This window comes from Calliphora vicina, chromosome 1 (assembly GCF_958450345.1).
Source record: "Calliphora vicina chromosome 1, idCalVici1.1, whole genome shotgun sequence".
Lineage (NCBI taxonomy): Eukaryota > Metazoa > Arthropoda > Insecta > Diptera > Calliphoridae > Calliphora > Calliphora vicina.
The window spans coordinates 138432215-138459325 of NC_088780.1; the positions used below are offsets into that span (position 1 = coordinate 138432215).

Genomic DNA, 27111 nt, shown 5'->3' on the forward strand with positions numbered 1-27111 from the left:
GAGTTCGAATAATTCGAACTCGAATTTAAGAAAGTAAAGAATGAAGTTTTTATGTAGGTTTTTTAATATTTTATTGTTAAAGAAAAACAAAAAAATAATGTTAAAGTTAACAATTCAAGTATTGATAATGTTAAAAAACATTCGAAAACAAAGTCCATTATTAAATTTTCATCAGAAATTTTCTGATCAGATTCCTTTCCGAACAATCTACAAAACAATTAACTCTTTAGTAACTGAATTATTCACTTTTTCTAAATTATTTATAACAAATCAAACTCTATCAACATTGCCGAATCTTTACTTAATCGAGTGGTTTTAGGGTATTACACAAATCTGTCAGAAGTTTGATATCATTGTCGGTGAACGTGGTTACTTTAAAGTCAGAGAGTGCATGATTGACGCATTTATAAATTCGCAAAAAGTTTATTACCAGGTTAGGCAAAGATGTCCAACGATGTTTAACATCATGTATAAGACTAACTCCATGTTTTTCTTGCAACAAAACGTAAGTAAGGAATATTTTGTGTTAATCATTTTATTAAATATTTTGCAACACTTACGTACACTTATATATATTCTAAGATCATGGCCTTCAGCCTTTTTTACTAAATAACAAACATATTATCCCGTACTTTTTATTTTCATTGGTCCTAAGACTAGAATTAGAAATTTTGAATGACTTGTTTTAAGAATTGTAACTTCTAACAGTAATATTTGTATTTATAGAAGGGTCTATCGAACCAAATAATCGGTCTAAATAATGATGATTAAAATTCTTTAAAATTCTGCTTGCATTAAGGATAATTTATGTATGTAAATAATTTAAAAAAATACACAAATTAAATATTAAAAGGTGCATAATGCAACAACAAAAAATACAAATTAAAAACTAAGGACAAATCAATAAAATAATGTTAACTATTCTGTGTTAATAGCTTTGCATTAAATGAAAAGTTAGTACTTGTCAATATGCTGCTCTTTTTTATATGATTTTAGGAACTATTTGAATTAACAAATAATATTAATAATAATTTAATATAAATAGATTTTATATGCTCTATCAATGTAGCAAGTAAGTAAGTATGTATGTAACAGTAGGTGAGTAATTAATGGTTTTATAAGTATTTTTATGTTAGATTTTATGTTGCGTTTGACGATAATACATATAAATACTTAATATTTGCTAGTTGCTGTTGCCTAGTTTTAGGTGTTAAGTGTTTTAATAGAAACTACAGGATTTAGTTAATTGCTTTGCACTAATAATTTTTAGGAAATTTGGTTTTTATGCTTTTCTTTTACGAGTATTAATTTAATTCAATTAAAATGCCGCTAAAGTGTCTGAGTGAGAGTGAGAGTGTTGTAGTATTGCCAGTTGTTTGTAAGAGTGAGGTGTGTGGAAGTGAGTGTTTGTGGTGATGCTTGGTGTTGGTTTAAAAGTTTGTTGTTAGGAATTTTAATTTGTTTAATGTTTCATTTTTTCCAGTTAATCTCATTGCACTTTTTTGTCGCTAGAAAGAATCTAACTTTCTTTTTTTTAGTTTTTTGACACATATAAATATAGTTTTTGTTAGAATTTTATCTTTTAAGTGTGCGTTTTTTAATTTTTATTAAACAAGATTTAAATTTAGGTTTAGTTTTTTTTTCTTCTTCATGTGAAATAAAATTTCAAATATTTTTTTTTTTTTAGTTTTTTTAGATTTTTTAGGCACTAGTGCAATTTTTATTAGGTTTTCTTCTTTATATATATACATATATTTATGTATATATACACAAGTATGTAAGTATATAAAAACTCATCTTAAAAGTTCAGTTGTTCGTTAGTTAGTTAGCTAAGTTTAACTTTCTTTTATTTATTTTTATTTTTTATTTTTTTGGAGGGTAGGGGAATAAAATAGTTATGTTGTTGGTTTTTTTTATATATATATTTTATATTATACGAGTATTTTTACATCTAACTTTTGTATAAGTATGTTTTTGTGTAAAATGTATTGGAGTGCTAGTTTTGTTTGTTCGGTATTGTATTATATAGTTTTGACATTTTAAAAGTCAAACTAAAAAAATAATAATGTACACTATTGTTGCTTTGTATTTCTTATTTTGTTTGTTATCTGTGTCTTTGTGGAAGCATTTGAAATTGCTTAGACAAAGTTTGCTATTTTTGCTACAAAAGAAATGTTACTTAAAAAAAAACGCAAAACTTAATATTAGCTAGGGATATTAAAAAAGCGAAATTGCTTTACTATGTGTTATTTTCTTTTAGTTGAATCTTGGTTGTTTTTGGAACAAATTATTTTGGAATTAACGAAAACAACTTTTAAAGTAATGTATCGTTAAATAGATTTTTGAGATAAGTTTACAATTGCAACATATTTGTTTAACAAAATATCTTTGAATTATTAAAAAAAAATATTATACTAAAATAGAGACTAAAATAGTATTCAACCTTGTAAACCATCAATTCATGCTTATGAATCTATCCAGCCTAATAAGGATCATTCATGCATTTACTAAAGGTCTCAGAATGTGTACTGAATACTTCTTATTTAGACACACTCATAGTCATACAAAATTTCTGTGGACTTTTGACAAAACAACTTATGTGTAATATTGAAATTCTTCAGGAGAGTGCTAGAACTGTTTAATTGGTCGATAATTATTTTATTGTTTGAAAATTGCACTTAAGTTGTTTTGCCAAAAGTTCACAGATTTAGAGTTGTTAAACATTTTTAAATTCGCTTTAGTTTGTCTTGTATCGAGTTTCAAAGTGTAAAATTACTTATCAAATAGTCGATATATATAAAAAACTGGTTTTCGAAAATTCGAAAGAGCGTAGTTTTTTAAAACCGTTTTTTATATCAAAACCCGGTTCGAATAACCGGTTTTTATCGGCACCTCCATCTTATATGATTTATTTCAGTTGTTATCGCGTCTTTTCCATGTCTTGTACGATGTTGCCGTCTCCATGTACGATGTTGCCATTAGATCCAGTAGTAGATGATTTCAAAGTAGATGATTGGTCTACTGTACCAGGTCCTAGTCCATTGCTATTTTGCCTCTCGTTAGTCGTTGTTGTTCCATCTAAGTAGATGGGGCTGCCATCTGTCCTTGCCGAGAAACAAGGCCCTCCGTGTAATTGGTGTAGTGGTGGGGAACGTGTCTAGGGGGTGAAGGCTGCCTGACTTTTTCCATTATGTTATCGTCAGGTGCTTCTGGGATGGATTATTTAGAGAGGGTAGAATCTACTTAATTTTTAAAAATCGAAAACCAATACTTTCTCTGCCAGGGATCAACCTGGGGTGCTTGGTTTTGTAGGCAAGCACTTTAATAATACATATAGTTAGTAGTTTTTTTTTTTAATAATTAAAAAAACTTTCAAAAAGGACATTTAAAGATTAATAAATTCAACGAAATTTTTCCAGGACAATTTCAATGGGGATCACCAAAGTTATAAATAAAGCTTTTGCTCTTTACTATTAAAATTATGAACCACCTCGGTCTCACATTTTTTTTAAAAAAAATTGAATAAAAATAGTCCTTGAGAAGATCTACAAAAATATGTATAAATATGTAAGTTGCATCTTTTAGTTCAAGAGATATTTAAATTTATTTATTACTTTTCTCGATTTTTTACGGAGTGCTGAAATTTGTTTTAAAATATCAGCTATATTTGCGATAAAATTCTGAATAAAAAAACAACTTGCTAACAGTTAACTCATCCCCATACTTAAAAAGTCATACGCATATAAATTTGGAACAAGTTTTGGAACATTTTTTCCAAAAATGTCCCTATATTTTTTCTTTTATAGAAATAAATTTCCTTAGGGACTTTATAAAATGTTTATAAGACCCTGAAGGTTCCATTACTGCCAAGCATTACATCGTCAATAAACTCGAAATACAAAAATTTAGCTAAATTCATATATGAAAAATTAGCAAACACATTTCATTAAATTTAAAATATTAGGGTCTTGTTTCATTGGGCTTTGTATCCATATTTTTTTTGCAAATTATTTCATTAAGAAATAATACCTAAATTTTGGAAATTACGTTTTAATTTTAGGTGGTAGATATTTCATTGAATTTGGTTGGTTTTTAATTTTTTTCAGTTGACAATTATTTCGCTTTTTTGGGCTTTAATTTATTGGGACTTTTTCATTTTCCTAATTTTTTCATGTCGCCGTTTAACACAAATATTATTTGAGTACATTTTAAAATAAATTTGTTAAACCTTTTTTTTATTTTCCTTTCATATGAATGCTTTTCACAAAAGCTTAATGTTGGTGTTTTCAATAGTTTTTATTGGATTTTCATCAAAAACCACTTCAAAATATTTTTTGATTTATATGGTAAAACTAATCAATGCCATAAACAATTAGTTTTCATTATTTTAAAGGTCATATTATTAGTTTCAGTAGAAAGGCTCTTTACAAAACAAATTCAGTTTAATTTATAAAAATTGAATTATTGTTAGACTAGAGAGTTTTCAATCTGAAGTATTACTCCAACAGAAGTCCAAATCCTAACACAAGAATATCTTTACAATTATTATTAAATTGCTAAGTCATTAAAAGATTTAAATATGGGCTTTACTCCAAAATAATTTGCCTACCAGTAATTATAACATTATAACTAGTAGGAAGGGAAAAATAAAATATACAAGCAGAGAAAAAATATAGTTGTGCATGTTTAATGTAATCATTTCAACATTTTTACAAGTTTTTTAACCATATTATATTCACAGTAACAATTTATATGATTGCGGTAACCATAATATGGTTAAATTGCGATTCACATGATTCTATCAATCATATATATGGTTGCATTAAACAAGTATATATTTGTGACAACCACTTTTATGATGAAGGACTTACCATATTATTATTTAAATGGTTACAGTAAACATGCACAACTATATTTTTTTTGCGTGTACTACGAGCAAATAATACTAATAACACAGATATCTGGGAATTTCTCTAATTGACTAAAAACAATAAAACTATTAATAAAACAGTAATACTAAGTAGCGGTGTTGACATGATTATCTTTAAACTACAAATACAATACAAATACTTTTGCTAGATTTCTTAAACTTTTTTTGTTTGTTTTGTAACTATTTCTATTTACTATGCATTCGTCAGTGGTGTAGTAGGATGGTTAATCCAGAATTCTAATAATACGTGCTAGTTCCTAATCACTATAACCCCATTAATTGTGTGTAATACTAAATATTTAATTACTCTACAATGTCATTGGAAACTCTAAGTACTTAATATCCATATACTTGGAATATTTACTATATAAATTATATAAATATTTGTATATGTATAACTATGTATTTATGTATGTGTTTAAGTAATTTATGTGTTAGTGTTTATTTGCTTGGTTTTTGTTGTGGGTTTTCATATATAATTTGTGGCATATTTATAATTATGCCGCACATTATTATGTTAATTTAAATGTTTTGTTCCTCTCATATGTTTCATTGTTTGCTTTTGTTATTATTTTATGCATTTTTTTATTGCATGTTTTTCTTTTAAATTAATGTTTTTTTTTTCTATTACTTTACAAATAATTTTATGCAATTGTGTATTTTTTCTTCTCATTTGTTGTTTAATTTTAATTACTATTCTCATTTTAATAGGTATAAATATGTATTGTATGTATAAATGTTTTTTTTTTTTAATTTTTTTATAATTTTGTTATTTTTTTTTAATTTTTCTTTTAATTTAGTTCTTCTTTTAACCATATACATATGTATTTATAAATATATATTAATATATTGCAGCTTAAATTGTTTTTTGGTTTGTTTGGTTTCTATTTACAGCTTAGAATTTTTATGTCAAATTCATTGTTTCATTTAAATGTTTATTTTTTATTTTATATTTTTGATTTGTAGTGAGGATTTACTGTGCCTGCAAAAGTAAAGGATAAACCTTAAAAAATAATATGGGTGTTAGTAAAAATTGGAAAAAAGTAGTAAAAAAAGACAATTTATTAAAAAAAGAATTTGTATGACAAAAAACAATTTTCATGAACATTCTATTTTATTGGAAATTGGTAAAAAAATTTGTTTTTATCAATAAAAAGTGCAAACAAGCAAAATGCTCTTAAATATTACATGCATGCAAAATAAGTGGATTATGTATTTCTAAAACCTCCAATATGTATATTTTCATTATCAGATATGTAGAAAATAGATTTTTCAATCACTAGTGGCTCTAAGCTTTATTAATTTCTACAATATATTATTACGACAGTCAGATTTTAAAATTCAAACTAATAACTTAAGAAGCCTTAAAATGGTATAGAAGAACTATTGAATGTAATTTTAAAAATATTTAAAATAAGTTTCCTTAAAATTTTATGAATTCTGAATTTTCCGAAACGCTAAGTTAGGTCTTAAAACTCACACATGACTACTAGATTACATATAAAATGTTCTATAAATAGCTGAGATATGATCGAAAATAGTTTAACTATTTTTCCCGATTTTGACATATTGTAGGTACAAATTGCTATTGCCTTATATACATCGTTGCAATGGACTTTGAAATATCTATCATTAGATATCCTTATTGTCTATATTAATCCAGATGTAGATAAAAATAGGCCAAAAATCGAGGTTGTCCCGATTTTTGCCTTATATCTTAGCCATTTGTGGGTAGATTTTCTTGTTTGTAAATGGCAACCGAGCCGGGAGAATTTCCGATATACTGATGTATCAATCATGTTCGTAAGTTATATGGGGGATACGGAAAGTTGATTTCAACATACGCATACTGACAGACGGACATGGCTATATCCACTTCGCTATCTATAACGATCCAGAATACATATACTTTGTGGGGTCGAAAATGAAAAATGTAGAAATTACAAACGGAATGACAAACTTATATATACCCTGGCTTAGAACTGATATTTTACCACTGGATTATATGTCCCAAAATTAAGTTTACTTGTATCGGCGTTTTGGTGTCAATTTTACATACTGGCTTTGAATAAGGGGTAAATCTATTTTTACAAAAAATTTTAATTTTATTTGACTCAAATCTTTCAGTAATTTATAAGTGGTAAATTAAAGAAATCAAAAATAAAAGTCTAGGAAAAAGTTTACTTAATTTCTGGAGTTAGATGACAACCAATATTCGACACTTGATAGCGGCCATATTGTTGACGCTACATCTGTCTAATGGGCGTTTATTTATTCAGTTTGTTTTGCCAAATCACCATGGGCGGATATATCGTTCAACAGCATGTGCATATTACAAAATTGTTTTAGCAAAATAGATGTTCTCTTCTGACCCTACTTTTCATCAAAAAAACATCTTCAACGACGAGTCCCACTTCTGAATGAATAGGTACGTCAACAAATATAATTGTCGAATTTGGGACGATACCAATCCATATGAAATACAATAATCCTGAAATAATAACTGTTTAGTAGTGATTTTGTGCTGGTCCATATTTCAATGACAACGACAGGTCATAACAGTCATCGTAGCGGGATATAGCCTGAGATGGATGACATGGACACCAACGACATGTGATGTACACAGGACAGTGCTACGTGCTAGTGATTTGAGGGTATGGTCATCACACGTGGAGGTGTTATGACCTCAAAACCGAGATCGTGCGTTAGATTTGTTCTTGTATACGATTAAGCTACAAACCACAGCGGCCCTCAAAGCCAACATAATCCATGTTACACTGTGCAGTAAGAAAAACCAGCCTCAACAATTCCAATGGGAAATGAAAGTAGAACATTAAGTAAACAGAACTGCCAAAGGTCAAATTCAACCTGATTTACACGCCAGATTCATGAACATTTCGGATGCGTGGCACACAGCCAAGCCGTGGCATACATTTACACAATGTTATTTTCCATACATAATGTCATCGAGAGGCATTTCAAGCGAATAAATTATGAGAATTATTTGGCTTGTTTTTTGGTATATTTTAAAGACTCAGCAAGAGCTATAACCCACTATTGATAGTTTTCCAAGAAGTATTTTATGCAAACTGTTAAATATTTCTATTACTATCTCTGACTGAAGCAATATCACAAGTATTGAAATAACAACGATATCATTTATTACCTACGAAGTTCGGTAAATATGTTTTGTATTTAACCTTAAGTGTTTTCTGATGAAATACATTGAAAATCACTTTTCCGTATAACCCACTTTACTAAAATTATTCGTTTGATTTAATAGAATTTTATAATTATTTTACAAACATGCATAATTACACTCAGAAAAAATTATACAATTAAATGAAATAAACATCGTTCAAAATTTGTTAAATTAAATACACAATTAGCAGAAACTTTATCATTTTGTTCGTCATTAAAAGATTTGACTTAGTTAATACAATACATATTAATTTAAATCCGACAAACAATTTTCGTGTACCAGAATATAGTCCATTCTCGTAGTTATATGAAATGCAACACTATTCCCATTAAGAACCACCTGTTAATAAACTACGGTAAAATTTTGAGCAAGTTTCGTCATTTACTTTGCGTTTAACAGCTGTTCAAAATATACAACCTCGTTTATTATTCTAAAAAAAGTGAATTTCATTAAACATTATTTTTTGCGAGAAAAAACCGTCAATCAAACCAAGGAAAAGCTCGATAAATACTATGGGGACTCTGCACCATCGATTTCAATGGTAAAAAATCGATTTTGTTGCGGTCGCACACGTACAAATGACGCTGAATGTTCTGGATGGCCAATTGAGGCCAGTACACCTCAATTGGCCATCCACATGTCGAAAAAATCCACGATATGGTGATATGGTTAACCGAAGAGTAAAAGCGCTTGAGATTTCATGTGGCAGTGTGGTTCCGATTTTAAATGATCAGCTGGGTTTAAAAAAGTTGTCTGCAAGATAGATGATGCATTTGAATAAGTTTTTAATAATGCACGGGTGCACACGTGAGCAATTTCAGTTTCAAAATTCTATGAATTGGTCTACGAATTGGTACCTCATCCTCTATATTCTCCGGATTTAGCCCCTAGTGACTTCTTCCTATCCTTCCAAACCTAGAGAAATGTCTCGGTGGATAGAGATTCAGTTCCAACGATGATATTATTGACGAAAAAATTCCTATTTTAAGGACCTCGAAAAATCCTATTTTTAGGAAGGGATACAAAAACTGGAGAAACGTTGGACTATGTGTATTGAGTTAAAAGGAGATTATGTTGAAAAATAAGGTTTTTTTTTCAAAAAAAAAAACTGTGTTTCATTCAAAAAGTCACAGATTTATTGATTCGCCCTCGTAAGCCTTGATTTTATAAATTTTTGATTATATTAGGTTGTATACATTATTTGTGTTTGAATTAGTGGAAATCCATTGAGATAAGTGAATAGATTTCAAATAGAAGAATTACAATTTATGCAAATGGATGAAGTTTTCGGCTATCTGTCGGCTAACTAAATATTAAATCGCTTTACTAAACATTATTTCATATTTTTTGCAGAAGATTATGAAACTTCCAACTAAACTATTGCAATAAAGCCTAAAAAATATGCATTAATAATCTGATCTCTCTATGTCCATCAGTCTGGCCGCCCATTGTGGACATGTTAAATTTTAGGGGGGAATGTCAAAGCCATGAAAATTATAGAAATTTGTCTGCGTTGATCTGGTCATGATTACTTGTTTGCAATACGTATAAAATTTCTTTATCAAGTTGTGAGTAAAGTTGTAAGGATTTTTTTTCTTGGACCAGCTTTGTTTTGAAACTTTGAAAATAGGTTATGAGAGAAAGAATAGAAACCTGACAAAAAATCTAAGTTGTTGCATTGGAAATTTCTCTATTTGGTTGAGATTTAGCGCTACTGAACTACTTTCCTTAGAATCGTCAATTCAATCAATTCCGCGTTTAGGTGAGAAAACCACAGAAAGATTAGCGAGGGGTTCTTGCTAAATTTTCGATGATGTTTCTAGCAATTCCTTAACAATTTTTTTCTGAGTGTAATCAAAAAACATTTAAAAGCCACCAATTTTAGTATTTACTGAATGAAAAACCTTAACAAATTAAGTGAAAAAAGAAACTTAATAAAAATTCACAAACATCTACTAAAGCATGCTAAAAAAATTATGAAAAAAATAAAAGAGAGAAAAGAAAATACGTAATAAATAAAAGCGAAAATTCTATAACACATTGTAAATGCTTTTGTAACAATTTCTAAAGGTGCAAAAATGTTCATAATTATGTCAGAAACATTTCTTGTACTATATATGTATGTTCTACAGTATAACACTATCTACTATATCTGTATGTATGTATATATTTACACATTTATAAACATTTTACATTACCAACCTGTGGGCTAACTTGAAATTGTTGTATGGGATAAGCTACAACACCGGCTGCCTGTGGTATGGCAGCACCGGCAACACCCGCCGTCGCCAATTGTTGAGCAGGAGATATTTGTGCTTGTGTAGCAACACCTTGCCAAGTAGCTGGAATTTGTACGCCCATGCTGTAATTGCAACAAGAATTCAATATATAATTAAATAATAGTATGAAAAAAATCAATAGTAATTTAAATTGAAATAAAATTTGTTAATTAAATTAAAGTGACTTATGGAAAATAAATGAAACTGCAAAATATACATATATAACTGTATACTAAGATTTAAATTGGTGTTCTTATTACAAGATATATATATATAAATTACTAATGCGTGGAAAACCACACACCATGGTATGCAATGTCACTTTTCAAATGTCTCGTTATCAAAAATATTTTTGAGTCAATTATTGCGTTTTCTTTGCTAAGTTGATGTGATAGCAAAGCCAAGCAATTTTATGAATATCCCTTTATAAATTAATTTTGTGTGGTTTTCCACACAATCATGCAATGATGGCTAAGATGATGGTTTGTTCGGGTTTTGAGAAGACAAAGGCCAACCGAAAAAGTTGGAGGCATTACTACTCCATAAAGATTGTTGTCAAACTCAAAAAGAGCTAAATCATTTCGAGCTATTCAATCAAGAATTTCAAAACATTTGCGAGCAACTGGATTCATTCAAATTGGGTACCATAGGAGCTGAAGATGAGTGACATTGAAAAAAGAAAATCATTTTTACACCAAATCATTAGTAGCGATGAAAAATGGATACATTGCAATAACGAAAACGTAAGAAATCGTATGTGAAGCGCGGCTAAACAGCCGAATCGATTCCAATGCAGTATTTGATGCGAGCAAAATGGTCCTACCTATTATGAGCTGCTGTAAAGATCATCACATGAAACCTACCGAACGTTCGTTTTAAGCGAGAATATACCGAAAAACGCCCAGAATATGCGGCCAGACATAAAACTCCATCATAAAAACTTGGCCACATGCTGCAATATCTGTTCAAAAGTATTTAAAATTAAGTGGTTTGGAAGTTTTACCGCACTCATTTCATAGTCCACACCGTGCCCCGACGGACTACTATTTGCTTCGATCGATGCAGAATGATCTCTTTGGAATACACTTCACTTTGGAAGAGAGTACCCGATATTGGCTTGATTCAGTTATTTTGGCTAAGAATCCATATGGTGCCAGAAAGATGGCAAAAGGTCATAGATAACAATGGCCAATACTTTCAATAAATTTATATTGTTCAAATATTTCACAAAAAAGAGCTAAACATGTTAAAGAATCCCGCATATCCCACATACACCAAATAATTTTTGGAAATACCTATGAATATACCAATTCATTATAACTGTTTCATTATTTAATTCTAATTTGTAATTAACTTTTGGCAACACCAAAATAACTACACTACTTTGAATGATCTCACTTCTTACTAAATTGTACGTAATAATTACATTTCTACATGTGTTTTCATTATAAAAATTAATAATAAAATTGTGTGCATTTGTAATAATATATTTATTTAGCCAGAAATTGTTGGAATTTGTTTGTGTGTGAACATTTAATGAACATGCCTAGCAATTAGTAAATGAATTCACTATTTAGTCATTCATTTAGTTATTCGTACATTCAGTCAACCAGTCATTCATCATGTTATCATTATCCCTTGTGGCATTTCCATCATTTAAATATCTTAATGTTTATTTGTTCTATTACATGTAAGTATTAGGGGTGGCCCTTAATTTATAGTTTTAGGATTTTCGAGGCTCTCAATATCTAATCTTGTTCTCGGTCATCTAGAAACCAAATGCTGAATATTTTAGCAAAATCGGATAACGTTTCATCAAGGGCGTCATCAACAATCTGAAGCTAAATAGTTTATATTTACAATAGACCTTGACAAAAGACAAGAACTTTACAAGACATTACAGTGAATTTTACATCCTAAAAAAATATTTTTATTATAAATTAATAACTTATTTAACCAAATCTTATTTGAATCTAATTACAGCAATAGAAATGCTTATCTATATTTTTTTTTTACTTTGTATAGCGTTTTTGGTGAAAATACCTTAATACTTTTACCAAAGTGATAAACACTAGTTTATTTTATAGAAAAATTATTATTTCTACATTATATATGCAGGAATTTGCTAAGTTGCGAATTCGAATACCAAAGTAATAAAGCGATTCTGAGTCGATCAATTCAAGGCGAGTGTTAGACTAATATTTTTGGGATTTACAGACATCATTACAAACCCTTAATCGTTCCCCAATATGGTGGTTTAAGGTATAATTATTGAAAATTTTGGATTTGAGATAAGTATGTAATTTGATCATATAAATGTTGATGATTTTTTCTTAAATATTGAGCCAAAACTCGAAATTTCATAATCTCTGGCCATTATCCAAATTAAATTTTTAACATGTGATTTTAAGATGACTGAGAACTATTCTATATCGTGGCATGATCGAAAATCCCAAAATTGCAATATAAGGGCCACCATAATGTGAATCTCTTAGTGTATACTTTCGAGTAATTATCGTTCGATTAATCGAATAATTTCTTACGAAAAATTGTTCAAGCAATTTAAAAATTAGCAATTTTATGTAGAATAATCAAATAAAACGAATACAAACATGTATAAAAAAATTTCTTAAAATTTTTCATAATTTCAAATTTAAATACATAAATAATAATGACTTACAAGAATTGTATGGTTTCTGAAATTCGACAAATAACTAAAGATAAAGGGATCACTAGAGATGGACCACTCATCTAGGTCCTTCTATGAATATATAAATATTACTGCAAGAAGTTACAATTCTAAAAACAAGTCTTTCAAAATGTTTAATTTAGGACTTGAACCAATGAAAATAAAAGGCACGGAATAAAGTATTTGTTATTTAAGGACTGAGATCGTAAAATTCTTAACACACGTTTTTCGTTAAAACTTTTTACCCAAGTATTATTTAATTTTTGATTTAATAAAGTTACCTTTGTAAAGCATATCAGTTATTATGTTTAATGTCAATTGTGTTCATTTGTTGTTAATCTGATTAAAATGAGTGACCAGAAAAAAGTGCGTACTAAAATTATTAAATATTTTCAACAAATCCCAATTTGGTCGTACAAAAATTTGGCCAAACAATCAAAGGTCTGTTATCAAACTGTTTCCAATGTTATTAAACAGTACCGGGAGAACTTGTCCGTTGATATAAAACCTGGTTCACGTAGATGGAATGGTCCACGTGATGTTTCTAAAGTTTCTAAAAAATAGAAAGCAGTCCGGTTAGGTCAGTACTCGGACTATTTGGTACGAAAAGTTATAGGAAATGCAGGTTTAAAAGCAAACAAGGCTCAAAAAGTTCCTGACAGGAACTCTGCTAACAATTTAGAGGCCAAAGACGGAGCACGGAAATTGAAGTAAAATTTTATACAAAAAATATACCTGTTGCATAATGGATGACGAAATGTAATTGTTCGCATCTTCTGGGTAAATTTTTGTAGAAATTTGTATAGAAAAGTTTAGGACCCAAAAGCAGACAAAATTTCCCAAAAAGTTCTATGCAGTTGCGGTTAAAGCAATATGCAGTTGCAGTTAAAGCAATATGCAGTTGCGGCAAAAAAGCCAAACATTTGTTACAAAAGGCTCTATAAATGCAGAAATTTACATCAAGGGATGTTTACAAAAGAGGGTGCTTCTATTCATAAGACTTCTTAATGTGTCCTCTTATTTTCGGCCAGATTTGGTATCTGTCACTATGGTAAGAAAGGTATCGAGTGGTACAAGAACAATAATGTGGCATTTGTACCAAGAGAGGCAATTCCTCCAAACTGCCTGCAGCTGAGGCCAGTGGAGAGATATTAAGCTCTCGTTAAAAGAGAATTGAAGAGCACAAAAAAGGTGTCCAAAAGTGTGGTAGATTTTAAACGGAGATGGACAACCTGTTCAAAAAAAGTGACATAAAGCACTATAAAAACCATAATGGAAGGGTTTTCGAAAAACGTTAAAACTTTCATCGTTAGTGATTAGTGATTGTAACAATAATTTCAATCAAATAAAAAAGATTCAAAACTATAAGTACGTTAAACATTTTTCGATCTCAGTCCTAAGTAAAAAAAGTCTGAATGATTTTAGAATTGATTTCGAAACAGAAATTTTAGGTCTAAACATGGCGAAGTATTAGCAAAATCGCAATTAATAATCAAAATATTAACTTAGTGGTGTTGAAAGTGATGGCGAATGTGATTTTGAAACGGTCGTCGAAAGTGATACTGAGTATGACATTAATAATGGTTAGATTGAAAAAGACGAAGACCATGATCTTAAAATATATATAAGTGATGTTATTTACCGCGTACCTAAGTGTTGGAAAATATTTAATAAATCTAATGATAAACAAAATATTGCAAACTTATGTTTTGTTGCAAGAAAAACATAGAGTTCGTTTTATAGATGATGTTAAATATTGTTGGACATCTTTGTCTAATATGTTTATAAACTATTTGCGTACTTTTAAAAGCGTCAATCATGCACTGTCTGACTTCAAATTAACCACGTTCACTGACAATGATATCAAACTTTGGACAGATTTGTGTAATTCCCTAAGACCACTTGATTAAGCAAATATACAGCAACGTTGATAGAGCTTTGTTATAAATAATTTAGAAGAAGTTAATAATCATTTACTAAAGAATTAGTTACTAATTTTTAAACCCGAATTAATGAAAGACATAAAACAATTCCAAACCTATTGAAACTGGCTGAAATTGTTTCATTATTTCACCTAGCCCCCATACAAATGTCCTTCCGAAATTGGACTTTATCGGTCATAAATGTATAATTTATAAATGTATATCCACAAATTGCGCTCCAAATAAGTTTTATATATACAAAATTCATGTCACCAAATTCTGTTACGATCAGTCCATAATTAGTCATAGCTCCCATATAGACCCGCTTCCGAAAATCACTTTAACGTGCATAAATCGCTTAAAAATGTTGGTATACTCACAAAATTCAATACAGTAAACTTTCATATACACAAATCACACGACCTGATTTCATGGTGATCGGTCCATAATTGGTCATAGCCCCCATATAAGGTCCACTTCCGAAAATCACTCAAAAATATAAATTATTGAAATTTTAAAAGAAAAATGTTTTTGCTCTTTTACTTAGTGTAGGTTATTATATGGTCGGTCACGACCGACCCTACTTTCTTACTTGTTTTTTTTTCTTTCTTTAACGATAAAATATAAAAAAAAACTACATCAAAACTTCAATCTTTACTTTTTTTACAAAAAAAAATAAATTATTCGAATAATTCGATTAATTTAAATGTGTGATCGAATTATTCGAACAAGTTAAAATCTCTTATTCGAATTATTCGTTTTATTCGAACAAGAGAAAAATAGAATAATTTGAATACCCTAGTATCTATGTGTGTTTGTAAATATAAGCGATGTATGCATTTGATGTGTGTAACCTCATTTTGTGTTAAAATTGTGTTTACATTAACAACGACAATGACAGCAACAACAGCAGGAATAGGCAAATAACATACATACTAAAATTGTCACATAACACACATACATATACTTTTGTATTCATATACATACACAACCATGTGTATAACTCTACACCTACACAGTTTATTGTATTGGCAATTGGAAGTGAGTATGTATTGAATGTTGTTGACATATGCACAATAGTTTAAGGACAGTTACTATTAAAATGATTTCATGTATACAGCTATTTGAACAGTGATGTTATCTCTTCGTTTTTTTTTTCCATATCATACATTTTCAATATTTTTCTGTTTTTAATAAATATATCGATTAAATATTTTTAATTAATTAGTTAGTTCTGGAAAAAATAAGAATGATTGTGGGATTGTGTTAAACAATTTATTTATTTATTTAAACTAAGCTCCCAATTAGCATGTACTTAGAATGAAATGCATTTGTCTCTGATTTTTTTATTGTTATTATCAAATTGTTAATTGAAACAGAATATTTATTTTCTATTTATTTTTTTAGTTTTTGTATACATATATTTACAGAATAAATATTGTTTTACTAGAAGAGACAAATCTGTCACGTACGCTATGTCACGTACGATTTAAAATTTTATTTATTACAAAATCATCCAATAATTGTTTTTATTTTAATATAACGGATTGTAGGGGAAAAATATTTGGTTTAACGCCTCTCACGATTCGCGAATTTTAGCATAACTTCCGTTTTATGTCACGTACGATATACCCTTACTTCGGTCGATATTTTGGACAACAATGTTTCGAAAGAACTTATTATTTTTTTAAATATATTACCCACTGAATGGGACATAAAGACCAAATTATTTTTCAGTAACTCTTATTTTTCTATTCCACTCAAATGGAATTGCCCATATGTGATTAACAACGCGATGTATGAAAAAGAAAATTATTATTAATCATTAAAAAGTTATGCGGGAATAAACAAATAATATTTTAGTAAGAATTAGTGTTCTGAATTCCTAATTATTGCTAAGTTCACTGAAACTTATTGCTGGGGGATAAGCTAGTTCCTATGCACATTTCACTGGTTGCTTAGGCCATATCATCAGGAAATCTTTTCCCAAAAGGCTTTAGAAAAGCTAAAGATATTAGACAAATAAAACTACAGAGTGAATGAGAATTACAGACACTCAAGTTTTATTTATAAAAATATCAAAGCTTAAACAAAACAGCAACAATTAACAGTGATTTTATCTATTCTTACATTCCCTACTACAATTGAGTGGTTTCTTGACGACTCCAACTGTAGTTTGTAGTGGGTAGAAAATGAAAAAACAAAAATAAAACAACTTGCTTTATTGTTTTCGCAAGAACATCAAAATAAAGAGATTTTTTAGTAAACTCATCATCCTTTACTATTTTCAATCATTGTAATTCTTAAAAGGTTTTATCTGAAAAGGTTTATATTGTAAATTAGCAGTTTAGGTTTCAAATCAGACCAAATGTTTGATACACGAGATTTATTAATTTTACTCCCAAATTTTAAAAACCGGTTAACCGAGTGATATAAACCAGATAAACCGGTTAACCGAAAATCAACTTTTAAATTAACCGGTTCGCAAAAATCCGAGATTTGGAAGAAAAACCTTAACCGGATATCTGGTTTATAAACACTATATAAGTGTGAGCGATTAATTTTATTAACCATCATCTGACTCTCAAAAAACATTTATTTATCTTTAATACATTTTTTTAAATGGCTCTTTTTCCAAAAATATTTTAGAAACAATTTAAAAATAATTTTACGTGTTTTTCCCACACAAGGGTGATATGAGAGTTAACAACATTTAAGAAACGGCAAATTAGTAATAGTGAAAAGTACTAAGGAATATTTTAATTAAATTTGTGTCGTTAAAAATATTAATGAATGTGCAGCAATGCTTGCTTACTATTAGGTTGAAGATGTTCAACCAAATCTGTCGATACCAAATCTGTTAACATATTTTGGTAATGTGTTTGCCCTCATTATTCGATAATTTTCAATATTATAGAGAGTAACTTTTATATTTCAAGATACACAGAATTGTTAGAAAATTCACACTATCTCTCTTTTTTATCACTAATTTATGCTATGCTATCCTCTTGTCTTAAAGATTCCTTCCAATCTTCTTGTAGCAGATATATCTTTTAAAACTATCGATATCAATGACATTAATCTTGCCTTATGGTCTTCGCTACTGAACTAAGTTCGATACTAATTTGTAATTGTATGAAAAACTAAAAACAGTTTAAATCAACTAAAAAATCTGTACTTTTCACTTACCCCATATAACCCTGCTGATAGCCGCCATACTGTCCGAAATGATAACCTTGTATGCCTTGCAGAAATTGATTTTGCACAGCAGCCGAGGCAGCAGGCGTTACAGCAGCCGTGGCCGATGAAGCTGGATACGTGGGTGTAGGGGAATACCAACAACCAGTAGCGGCCAGTTGTTGGCCATAAGCCGCAGCGGCAGCAGCAGCTGCTCCCACACCATAGGGGAATCCGGCAGCAGCGGGATTCAAAGCTTGACTGGCAATTGTTTGGGCATTATTAGGATCACCGCTCTCTTTGCCCCACGAACATTTAACGGGCTGGGCATTGATTTCAGTATTATGAACACCAACGATGGCATGGGTAGCAGCTTCTTTGGTGGAGAATCTAAAGTATTTAGAAAGAAACAAAAAAATTAAATAAATTTCCAGTTAAGCCTTAGATTTTAATTTATATCGAAGAACTTACCTAACAAACGCATAGCCTTTATCTTTGAAAACTCTTATTTCTTGTATTGATCCGTATGGTGAAAAAGTCTTTTGTAAAATTTCCTCACTCAATGCGGTTAGAGAACTGTTTACACCACCCACATAGACGGTGCAATTTGAGGGGCTGCTTTGATTGTAGACTTCGTCAAAGGTCAAGGGTTTGATGTTTTCTGTAAGTAAAATAAAAATTATGAAAATATTGGTTAGTTACATTACATATTAAAATATTAAAAGTGTACATCGATGGCTTTAAAGATAAAATAGCAATTGTAAATGAGACTGCCTTGAATTAATTAATTTATTTAAATAGAACAACATTAGGTTTTTTAAATCTGAAACTCTGTTAAATATTATATAATTGGTTAATTCATAAGGTCTTTTATCATGTCATATTGTCATAATGTCCTAATATTTCAAGACTCGGCGACTCGGCTTAACCGACTCTTAGGCGTTCGGCGCAAGTCTCTGCTGGTTGGTTAAGATAACACAATCAACATAACATACAGAGTAGTATTAAGCTGAATTCAACCATGAGTTTCTGAAACATTTTTTGTTCGGAACAATTTTTTTTTTATATGTAGTTTGAAGTCTCTCTCAAAAATAGAACGTCAAAATACATATAAAAAATTGTTCCGAACAAAAAATGTTTCAGAAACTCATGGGTGAATTCAGCTTTATTTTTGAAAATTTTTAAAAGGCAATAGCAACATTTTTAAATTATTGTGAAATATTAAAACATTATGACAATATGATATGATAGGAGAACTTTTGAATTGCCCAAATATTTTTATGCTATAATTTGTTACTCAATATAGCTGTTTAATATTTTGGAATAGCTAGTAAAAAATTTAAGTTAAATGCAGCAGTTATGTTGTTTTTCGAATTTCAAAGTGGCTGGAGCTAAAGTTTCCTCAAACTTGTATAAATAATTAATGATTAAATAAGCCATACATATGCATTTTAGAGATAATGCCAAATTAGTTGCTCATTCTTATTTGCCCCTTAATAAAAAAGTGCCTGCATCTGCTATCCCTCCAAATTTATAAGTTTGTTTTCTATTTAATTCTAGTACATGTTTTTAAAATGTAATTTACGTGTTTTTTTTTCTTAAACTCATACTGGTGTTTATTCATGCAGTCATATTGTAGGCATTCAGTTTGCTGTATTTTGTGCCATTGTTATTATTGTTGCTACTTTTCACTTACAGCAGGTATTGTGTTTAACTAATTACTTTTTTCTGTTGCTTTATTTTATATTCATTATTATTATTTTTTGTTGTAGTTGTTGTCGTTGTTATTTTTTTTTTAATTCAGGTTAAAATAAAATTTGCAACTTTTAAAAAATAATGTCAGCATTGCGTGTTTATGTCTTTGTTTAGTTTCCAAAAGTATGAGTGAATGGTTGGTTGGTTGGTTGGTTGGATGGATGGTTGCTTGCAAGGATAAATGAGTGAACGAATGAATGAATAAATGAATAGCTGACTAGCTAGCTCTGGTCGTTTGGTCGGTTGTTTAATTTATCCGTTTAGTTTACATGTTTATAGGTTGCATGTGTTAGTATGTTTGTACATATATTTATATTAAAGACTAATATTTAAATATATTTATATTAATGTATATGTAGAAAGCTAGTACGAGGGCAATCGAAAAAGTTGTGGAAAAATTTTTCGTATCTCTTTTTACTTAATTAGCTGAATTGCCAAGCATTGCTAGAAAGTGAAGCAATGTTGGTTAAAGTTTATAGTACACCTGAGCAAGAGAGGTCCCGAAATTCCATGCTTTGCAATAACTCATTAGGAGTGAGATCCAAAAAACCTTAACACACGTTTTTCCTTAAAACTTTTAACCCAAGCATTCGGGGTTGTCATAGAATCCAATAATTTTCGGAATCGGTTTTAAAAAAGGTACATGCTTATGAAATCCAATGCAATTTTTTGTTTAATCGGTAAAGAATTTAATTCTACATCGAATATAACACCGATTACTATCGATTTCACGAGAGCAATGTACTTTTTCTGTCGTTTTCAAAACCGATTACGACAATGATTGGATTCTATGACAAACCCGATTATCTGATTTTTTTAATCAAATTACCTTTGAAAAGTATATCAGTTATTATGTTTAATGTCAATTATGTTCATTTGTTGTTAATATAAGTGACGCGAAAAAATGCGTACTAAAATTATTAAATATTTTCAACAAAACCCAACTTGGTCCTACAAAAAGTTCGCCAAACAATCAAAGGCATGCCGTCAAACTGATTCCAGTGTTATTAAACAGTATCAGGAGAACTTGTCCATTGATAATAAGCAAGGTCTTGAGTGGTACAGGAACAATAGTGGAATGCTTCAAGTATATAGGTTCCGAATAAAGCAATAAAGCAGTCTGCAGGCTTAAAGTATGCAATTGACTGTATTTTGCTTCTGTCGCAGTACAAGTCTCATTGAGTTCTTTTGAAAAGGAAAAAGTTATCAAAAATGTCAGTGACAGCCTGGATACAGGCTGATTTAGACCTTCATCTCACCCTTAAAAAATCTCACGTTCTTTATCCACGTGTGTTGATTTCCACACATACCGATACATCAATATTTCGAGTATTGTCTCGGCTCGCTTACTATTTAATGGATGAGATATAAAAAAATACTTGGATTTCATCGATTTTTTCACCAACAATTTTATTTTACCATAACTTTTTTTTCACCAAAAATTTTTTTTAATATATTTCTTAACCCTTTAATGCATATTGCTGCCAATTGTCTACATTCCAGTTCCACTTAATTTTATACTAATATAAGCTTGATAATAATTCAGATTTTAATTCAGAAAAATCAAATGGAGTACGAAAAGTTTCAGCTAAAGAAATTCTATATCAAACTAAAGCTAAAGGAAATATAATAAATAAAAATCAACTAAATATTTGATACTTTATAGAAAAATATAAGTAAAAATCATGCATTTAAGGGTTAAAGTTTGCTTTGGTGAAGGGCATATAAGATTCGGCACGGCTAAATATAGCGCTGTTACTTAAATTTATATATTGTTATCTGTTATATAAATTTATTTTTTTCCTTCAACACATTTTGCTAAAACATTTCGGTTATGTGTCCGCTGTAGGGATTCTAATCAGAAATTTTGGGAATTTCTTTATAAATTTATTTCTTAAACATACTGTACTATTTCTGCATAGATAAAAAGGATTCCTTGTGATTTGTTGGCAATCCAATTATTCCATTATTGCCATAGAATTTGTCCAAACTATCAATAAAATATCAGTTGGCAGAAGAACTAAGATTTAAATAATCGAATTTTTGTAACCCTTCTAAAATTTTTCAGCCAAAACAGATAAATGGATTCAATTAGCATGAACGAAATTTGCTAAAAAAATTTATAAAAATATATTAATTTTTTGGGATTTCCTACACTAGTATTTTCTTAAAATTAAGAGGTCATCGCTTAAAGAACCGATTGTTTTAAAGAATTTATCAAATTGTATTGGCCAAAAAGTGTAACCATTTTGTAAAATGTATTCAGAAAGCTAAAAGTGGTCTCTGTTAAAATATAAAAAAAGCTAAACCAAAATAACATTTTTGAAAATCCTTTCAGTTTGCTCTCGTCTTTGAATTCGTTCACCTGTATTGGTATGTTTATAATTGCATGTATTACCATAACAAATGTGTAGCATGTTGTTTTTGTTGTTGTTGATATTTTATTTATTTATTGTTGTTGTTTCATTTTAGTTTAAAACATATGCATGTAGATTATTTTACATGTTTTAAATCAGTTTGGCTACATGTTACATATGGCCTGTTTTTGTTCTGTTTTTTTTTTTTCTTTTTAAAATTTAAATACATTATTTTTTTATTTATTCATTTTACTCCGAAAAAATGTCTGGATAAACTCTTGAATAATTAAAAAGCTTCATTTTTTATTTATTTTGTGTTTGTAAAAACTCTAGATATAATATATTACAATATACATTCGTGAGAGAAATATATAAAACCTGGTAAAATAAACATGTTTAAACATTTTTGCAAAAAGCTGAAAAATCAACAACAGCAACTAGAAAATATTTATTATAATTAAAATAGCTAACTAAACAAACTTAAATTAAAAACTAGAATTTATTGCTTGAAAATTAAAAAGAAAATGTAAGAAAACTAGAACAAATGAAAATATTTCATGTTAAATGTTGAGATGGCCGGAAGCTAAATGTAGTTTTCATTTATTTTAAAATAAATTTAATTGTAATGAATTTAATCAGAAACAATAAATAAAATCTTAAATTATTTCATAAATATTTTAATTATTTAGTTTGTAAAACACTATATAAACTTAACAATGTCTGCATTCTATGCTTGTTTAGTATTTTGAATTATTCATTAAACCAATAAATTTATTAATGTAGTCACTAATGTCTGATCACTTGTCTAACTCCAAATTATATATTGTTTGGGTCATTGACATGTTTGTGATCTTTGTAGTGCAGATAAAATTCAATTGGTTACTATATACCTCCCATGTAATCTAGCATAAAATGGAAACTTTGACCGACTGTAAAAAAAAACCAGACTAGTAGGTAATTTTTATTCCACAAAAATTATCTACTCACCATGAACTTTCAGAATTATAGGGTCGCTATTATGTTCCAAAAATGCAGTTGGACAGTATAATTAATATCGTGATGAAATTGACTTAGATTCATGTGAGATCTATGCATTTGCTGATGATATCCAACTTCTATTTTTTGAGACACAATCACCGGATATGCTACAGACATTGGTAAATAATACCTTATGCATGGTGGAAACTTGGATAATATCAAATTGTCTTTCTATAAATTTATCTAAAACGAAGGCTATGAAACTTGGTGGATCTTTTCCTCAAAATTTTATAGTTCAAATTAATGGGGAAAATATTAATTATGTGGATAAAATGAAAGTTTTAGGTGTGGTTATGGATGACGGACTTTGCTACTCATCTCATATAAATGGAATTTGTTCAATAGTTAATTTTACGCTCCGACGTTTATATTCACTTAACTTATATTTACCGTATCATGTAAGATATAAAATGGGCCATGCCTTATTGATGTCACAACTATCATATTGTTTGGATATTTTCTCGTGTAAATAAATAAATCAAATGGAAATATTAGAAAAATCGTGCTTTCGATAAATAACATCGTACGATTTGTAGTCAGCATATATTACTAAATTTCTCCGATGCTCTTTTTCAAATTTCTTGATCATGAAACTTCTTTTAAGCTTTTACAAAATCATCAAACATTCAACTCCTGAATTTTTAATGCAACGAATACAATTTAATTGTTCATCGAGAAATGTACAAGTATTTATACCAAGAATATATACTTCCTTCTTTGAAAAATCTTTTCAAGTTAGAACTGCACGCTTATGGAATCAACTGCCAACGTCATTAAGGTTATTTCGTTTTTCTCCTTCCGTCTATTGAACACTTTAATAACTCTTAAAGATACTCCTCATTTATGTTACCACTGACTTTGGGCTTTAAATTTTTCGTTTATTATAATTGTTACACACAGAAAACAGTTTCGTGATAGCAACCGAATTTGTTGCCAATCGAATTATTCGGTTACACACATAGAATATTTCAGTTCTAACAACAGAATGTCAGTTGATAAAGAAGAATTTCAGTTGATGCAACCAAACTTTAGTTACCCCTTACAAAATATAGTAGTCACAACTATAAAATTCGGTCACTAAGATAGAATAATTCGATTGGCAACAAATTCGGTTGCTATCACGAATCTGTTTTCTCTGTGTATAAATTGCTGCCGTATTATAATTTATAAAACTATATTTAACATAGTTTTCTTAGGGTTATTTTAAGAATAAATTAAGCAACTATTGTAATACTTTGTTCGCCATATGAAGGCTTTTATTATTGCAGAATTTTAAAATAAATAAAATAAAATAAATTGGACATAAACAAGTTTTATATGGACGTAAATCCAAATTTTTTGAGGATCCATCCATAATTGACCGTCTTAGACGAATATTTTATTGTCACAAGATTCGGCACAGCCGAATATAACAATCTGAATTCTTTTTTTGTAAATTGATGCCTTTTTACGTATTGAATTTTTTGTTTATTTATCAATTTCCCTGAACTTATATTAATTTTAATGCTAAATAAATATTTATTTATTTATTAATTTTTAACATAGATCATATTTGCATTTATTTTAATTTTTCATTAATTAATTAATTAATTAATTAGTTTCTTTTAATTTTAAAGTTACAACGAAAATTCTTAATTAAAAAAAATTTTTTGCGAAAAACAAAAAAAATCCATAAAAAGGCAAACAATTGTTTTTTATATTTTGTTTGTAAAAAGTATATAAATATATTAAAATTACGATTTCCCTGAAATAATCGCCAATATCAATACATATGAACCCATTGCGAATCGGCTTCATTTGAGCTACAGTACGTATGAATTATATGCAATTTATAAATATTGCGTATACGCCAACTATCTAAAATGTATCGATATGCAAAGTTTTCTATAGAATTGAGGATTAATATTAATTAGCTATAGAACATTTTTCGTTAACTATAATTTTCTATAGAAAATTTATCTACAACATTAGTTTTCCCCTAGGAAATGTATCGACAACTGTATAATTTCCAATAGAATATGTATCGACAACACTAGTTTTCCATAGCAAATGTATGGATACAATTTTTTTTATTGATTACCATAATTCTCTATACTTTTCCATAGAAAATTTATCTAAACTTAAATTTCAATAAACTCCTTTAAAAAATTTATCGCTGACTTTATATTTTTTTTAGGAAATTTACCGATAACTATAAATGTTGCAGACAATTTTATTGCAAACAATGATTTCGTTGGAAAATTTATTTTCAAACTTTTATCTGATTCAAAAAATAGTCGCAATTATGAAAGGAAATTAGTTTTCGACTTTACTAAACAAATTTTTTTTAATTTCCAAACGAAAATCTTTTAACATATGAAATTTTGATATAAAAAATATATCCCTCATTTGCTGTAACGTAACGTAGAGAGTATGAAATTGTCCAATGATGCAAATATGATACATTTATTACTATAATTTCTTTGTTTCCAAAGATATGAAGAATTTTTTTTCAAAATGGGCCCTTTTTTTAAAATTTTTTTTTAGTCAAAAGTAAGCTTAGGTCCATTCCTTTAAGATATTTTAGGTCGCTTAGGGGGATACGAGTGGGATATCTATCAAAATAAATATTTTCTAACTCAAGATATACAATTTTTGATTTTTTTTTTGGCAAAATCAAAAACTTTTTTGACTTTTTTTTAAATGTCTGTTCCTTTAAGATGGTTTTGGCCGCTTAGTGGGATAAGAGTGGGATATATATCAAAATAAATGTTTTGTAACTCAAGACATACAATTTTTGTGTTAAAACATTATTTTGATTGAAACATTCGAATTTGCAAAAAAAAGTCAAAAATTGTATGTTTTGAGTTACAAAATATTTATTTTGATAGATATCCACCTCGCATCCCACTAAGCGACCAAATAGGTGTTCAAGGAAAATATCTAAGCTTTATTTTAAGAAAAAAAGGGCCCATTTTAAAAAAAGTCAAACAAGTTTTTGATTTCGGAAAAAAATATTAAAACTTTTTTATTTTTTTCGAAAGATTGAAGAAAGGGTTATCTAAACTATTTGAGACACATTTTGCTGAGAACAATAGGTAATAAGTTACGTGGATAAAAAAAATACCTGCTTGACCAAAATGTCAAACTTTGACCCCCTCTCGGAGATTTCTCGACCGATCTTGTTGAAAAATTGTGTCTGATCGGAAGACATCGATTTCAAAAGTTGGTTCACTTGACATGCCCCATATATAAATTTCTATGTTTGCCATATTTTCAAAATAATTTCTCTGATTATTCCTTTATCTTTATTATTACAAAAATCTCCAGATGCCCTGCCCGTCCTTGTCCCATTTTTTGCTAGATGTAAAATTTTGAAAGAAGACATGGTTCAACAAATGTGTTGCATGGATTTTTGAGCAATTTATGACATTTGACCATGAAAACCCATTACATATTTCACAAAAAATTAAAAAAAAAAAATTAAGTCTTTTCTGGAATAATTGTAAATCATAAAAATCTTAAAAAGAAACATAAAAAATTAACAATTTTAAAAAATATTTTATTTTACTTCCCATTAAATAGATTTTTCCACAAATTTTAACTTTGCTAACCCATAATTATCCCAATATGCAAAATGATTCGAAGTTATGTCGAAAATGAATCATTTTTTCGTAAAATTTTATCGATATCGACTTCGATATAATGTCGAGAATGTGCGTGTTTTCCTAAGTAGACTGCAGAGCGATAAAGAGTCGAAAATCGTTTATTATTCTGATTCTA

The 27111-nt window shown here is 28.9% G+C and overlaps 1 protein-coding gene across 1 annotated transcript in view; it reads right to left on the minus strand.

Annotated features, from left to right (window-relative positions):
- Positions 1-5767: 5767 nt before the first annotated feature.
- Positions 5768-27111, minus strand: part of LOC135953135 (cytotoxic granule associated RNA binding protein TIA1-like) — a 75637-nt gene continuing 54293 nt past the window's right edge. The window contains exons 6-9 of the mRNA XM_065502838.1: positions 18671-18860; positions 18212-18589; positions 10335-10494; positions 5768-5933 (exon numbers count right to left, since the gene is read on the minus strand). Coding sequence (XP_065358910.1) covers positions 5904-5933; positions 10335-10494; positions 18212-18589; positions 18671-18860 — 758 coding nt within the window. The 3' untranslated portion in view covers positions 5768-5903. The remainder of the gene's footprint in view (positions 5934-10334; positions 10495-18211; positions 18590-18670; positions 18861-27111) is intronic.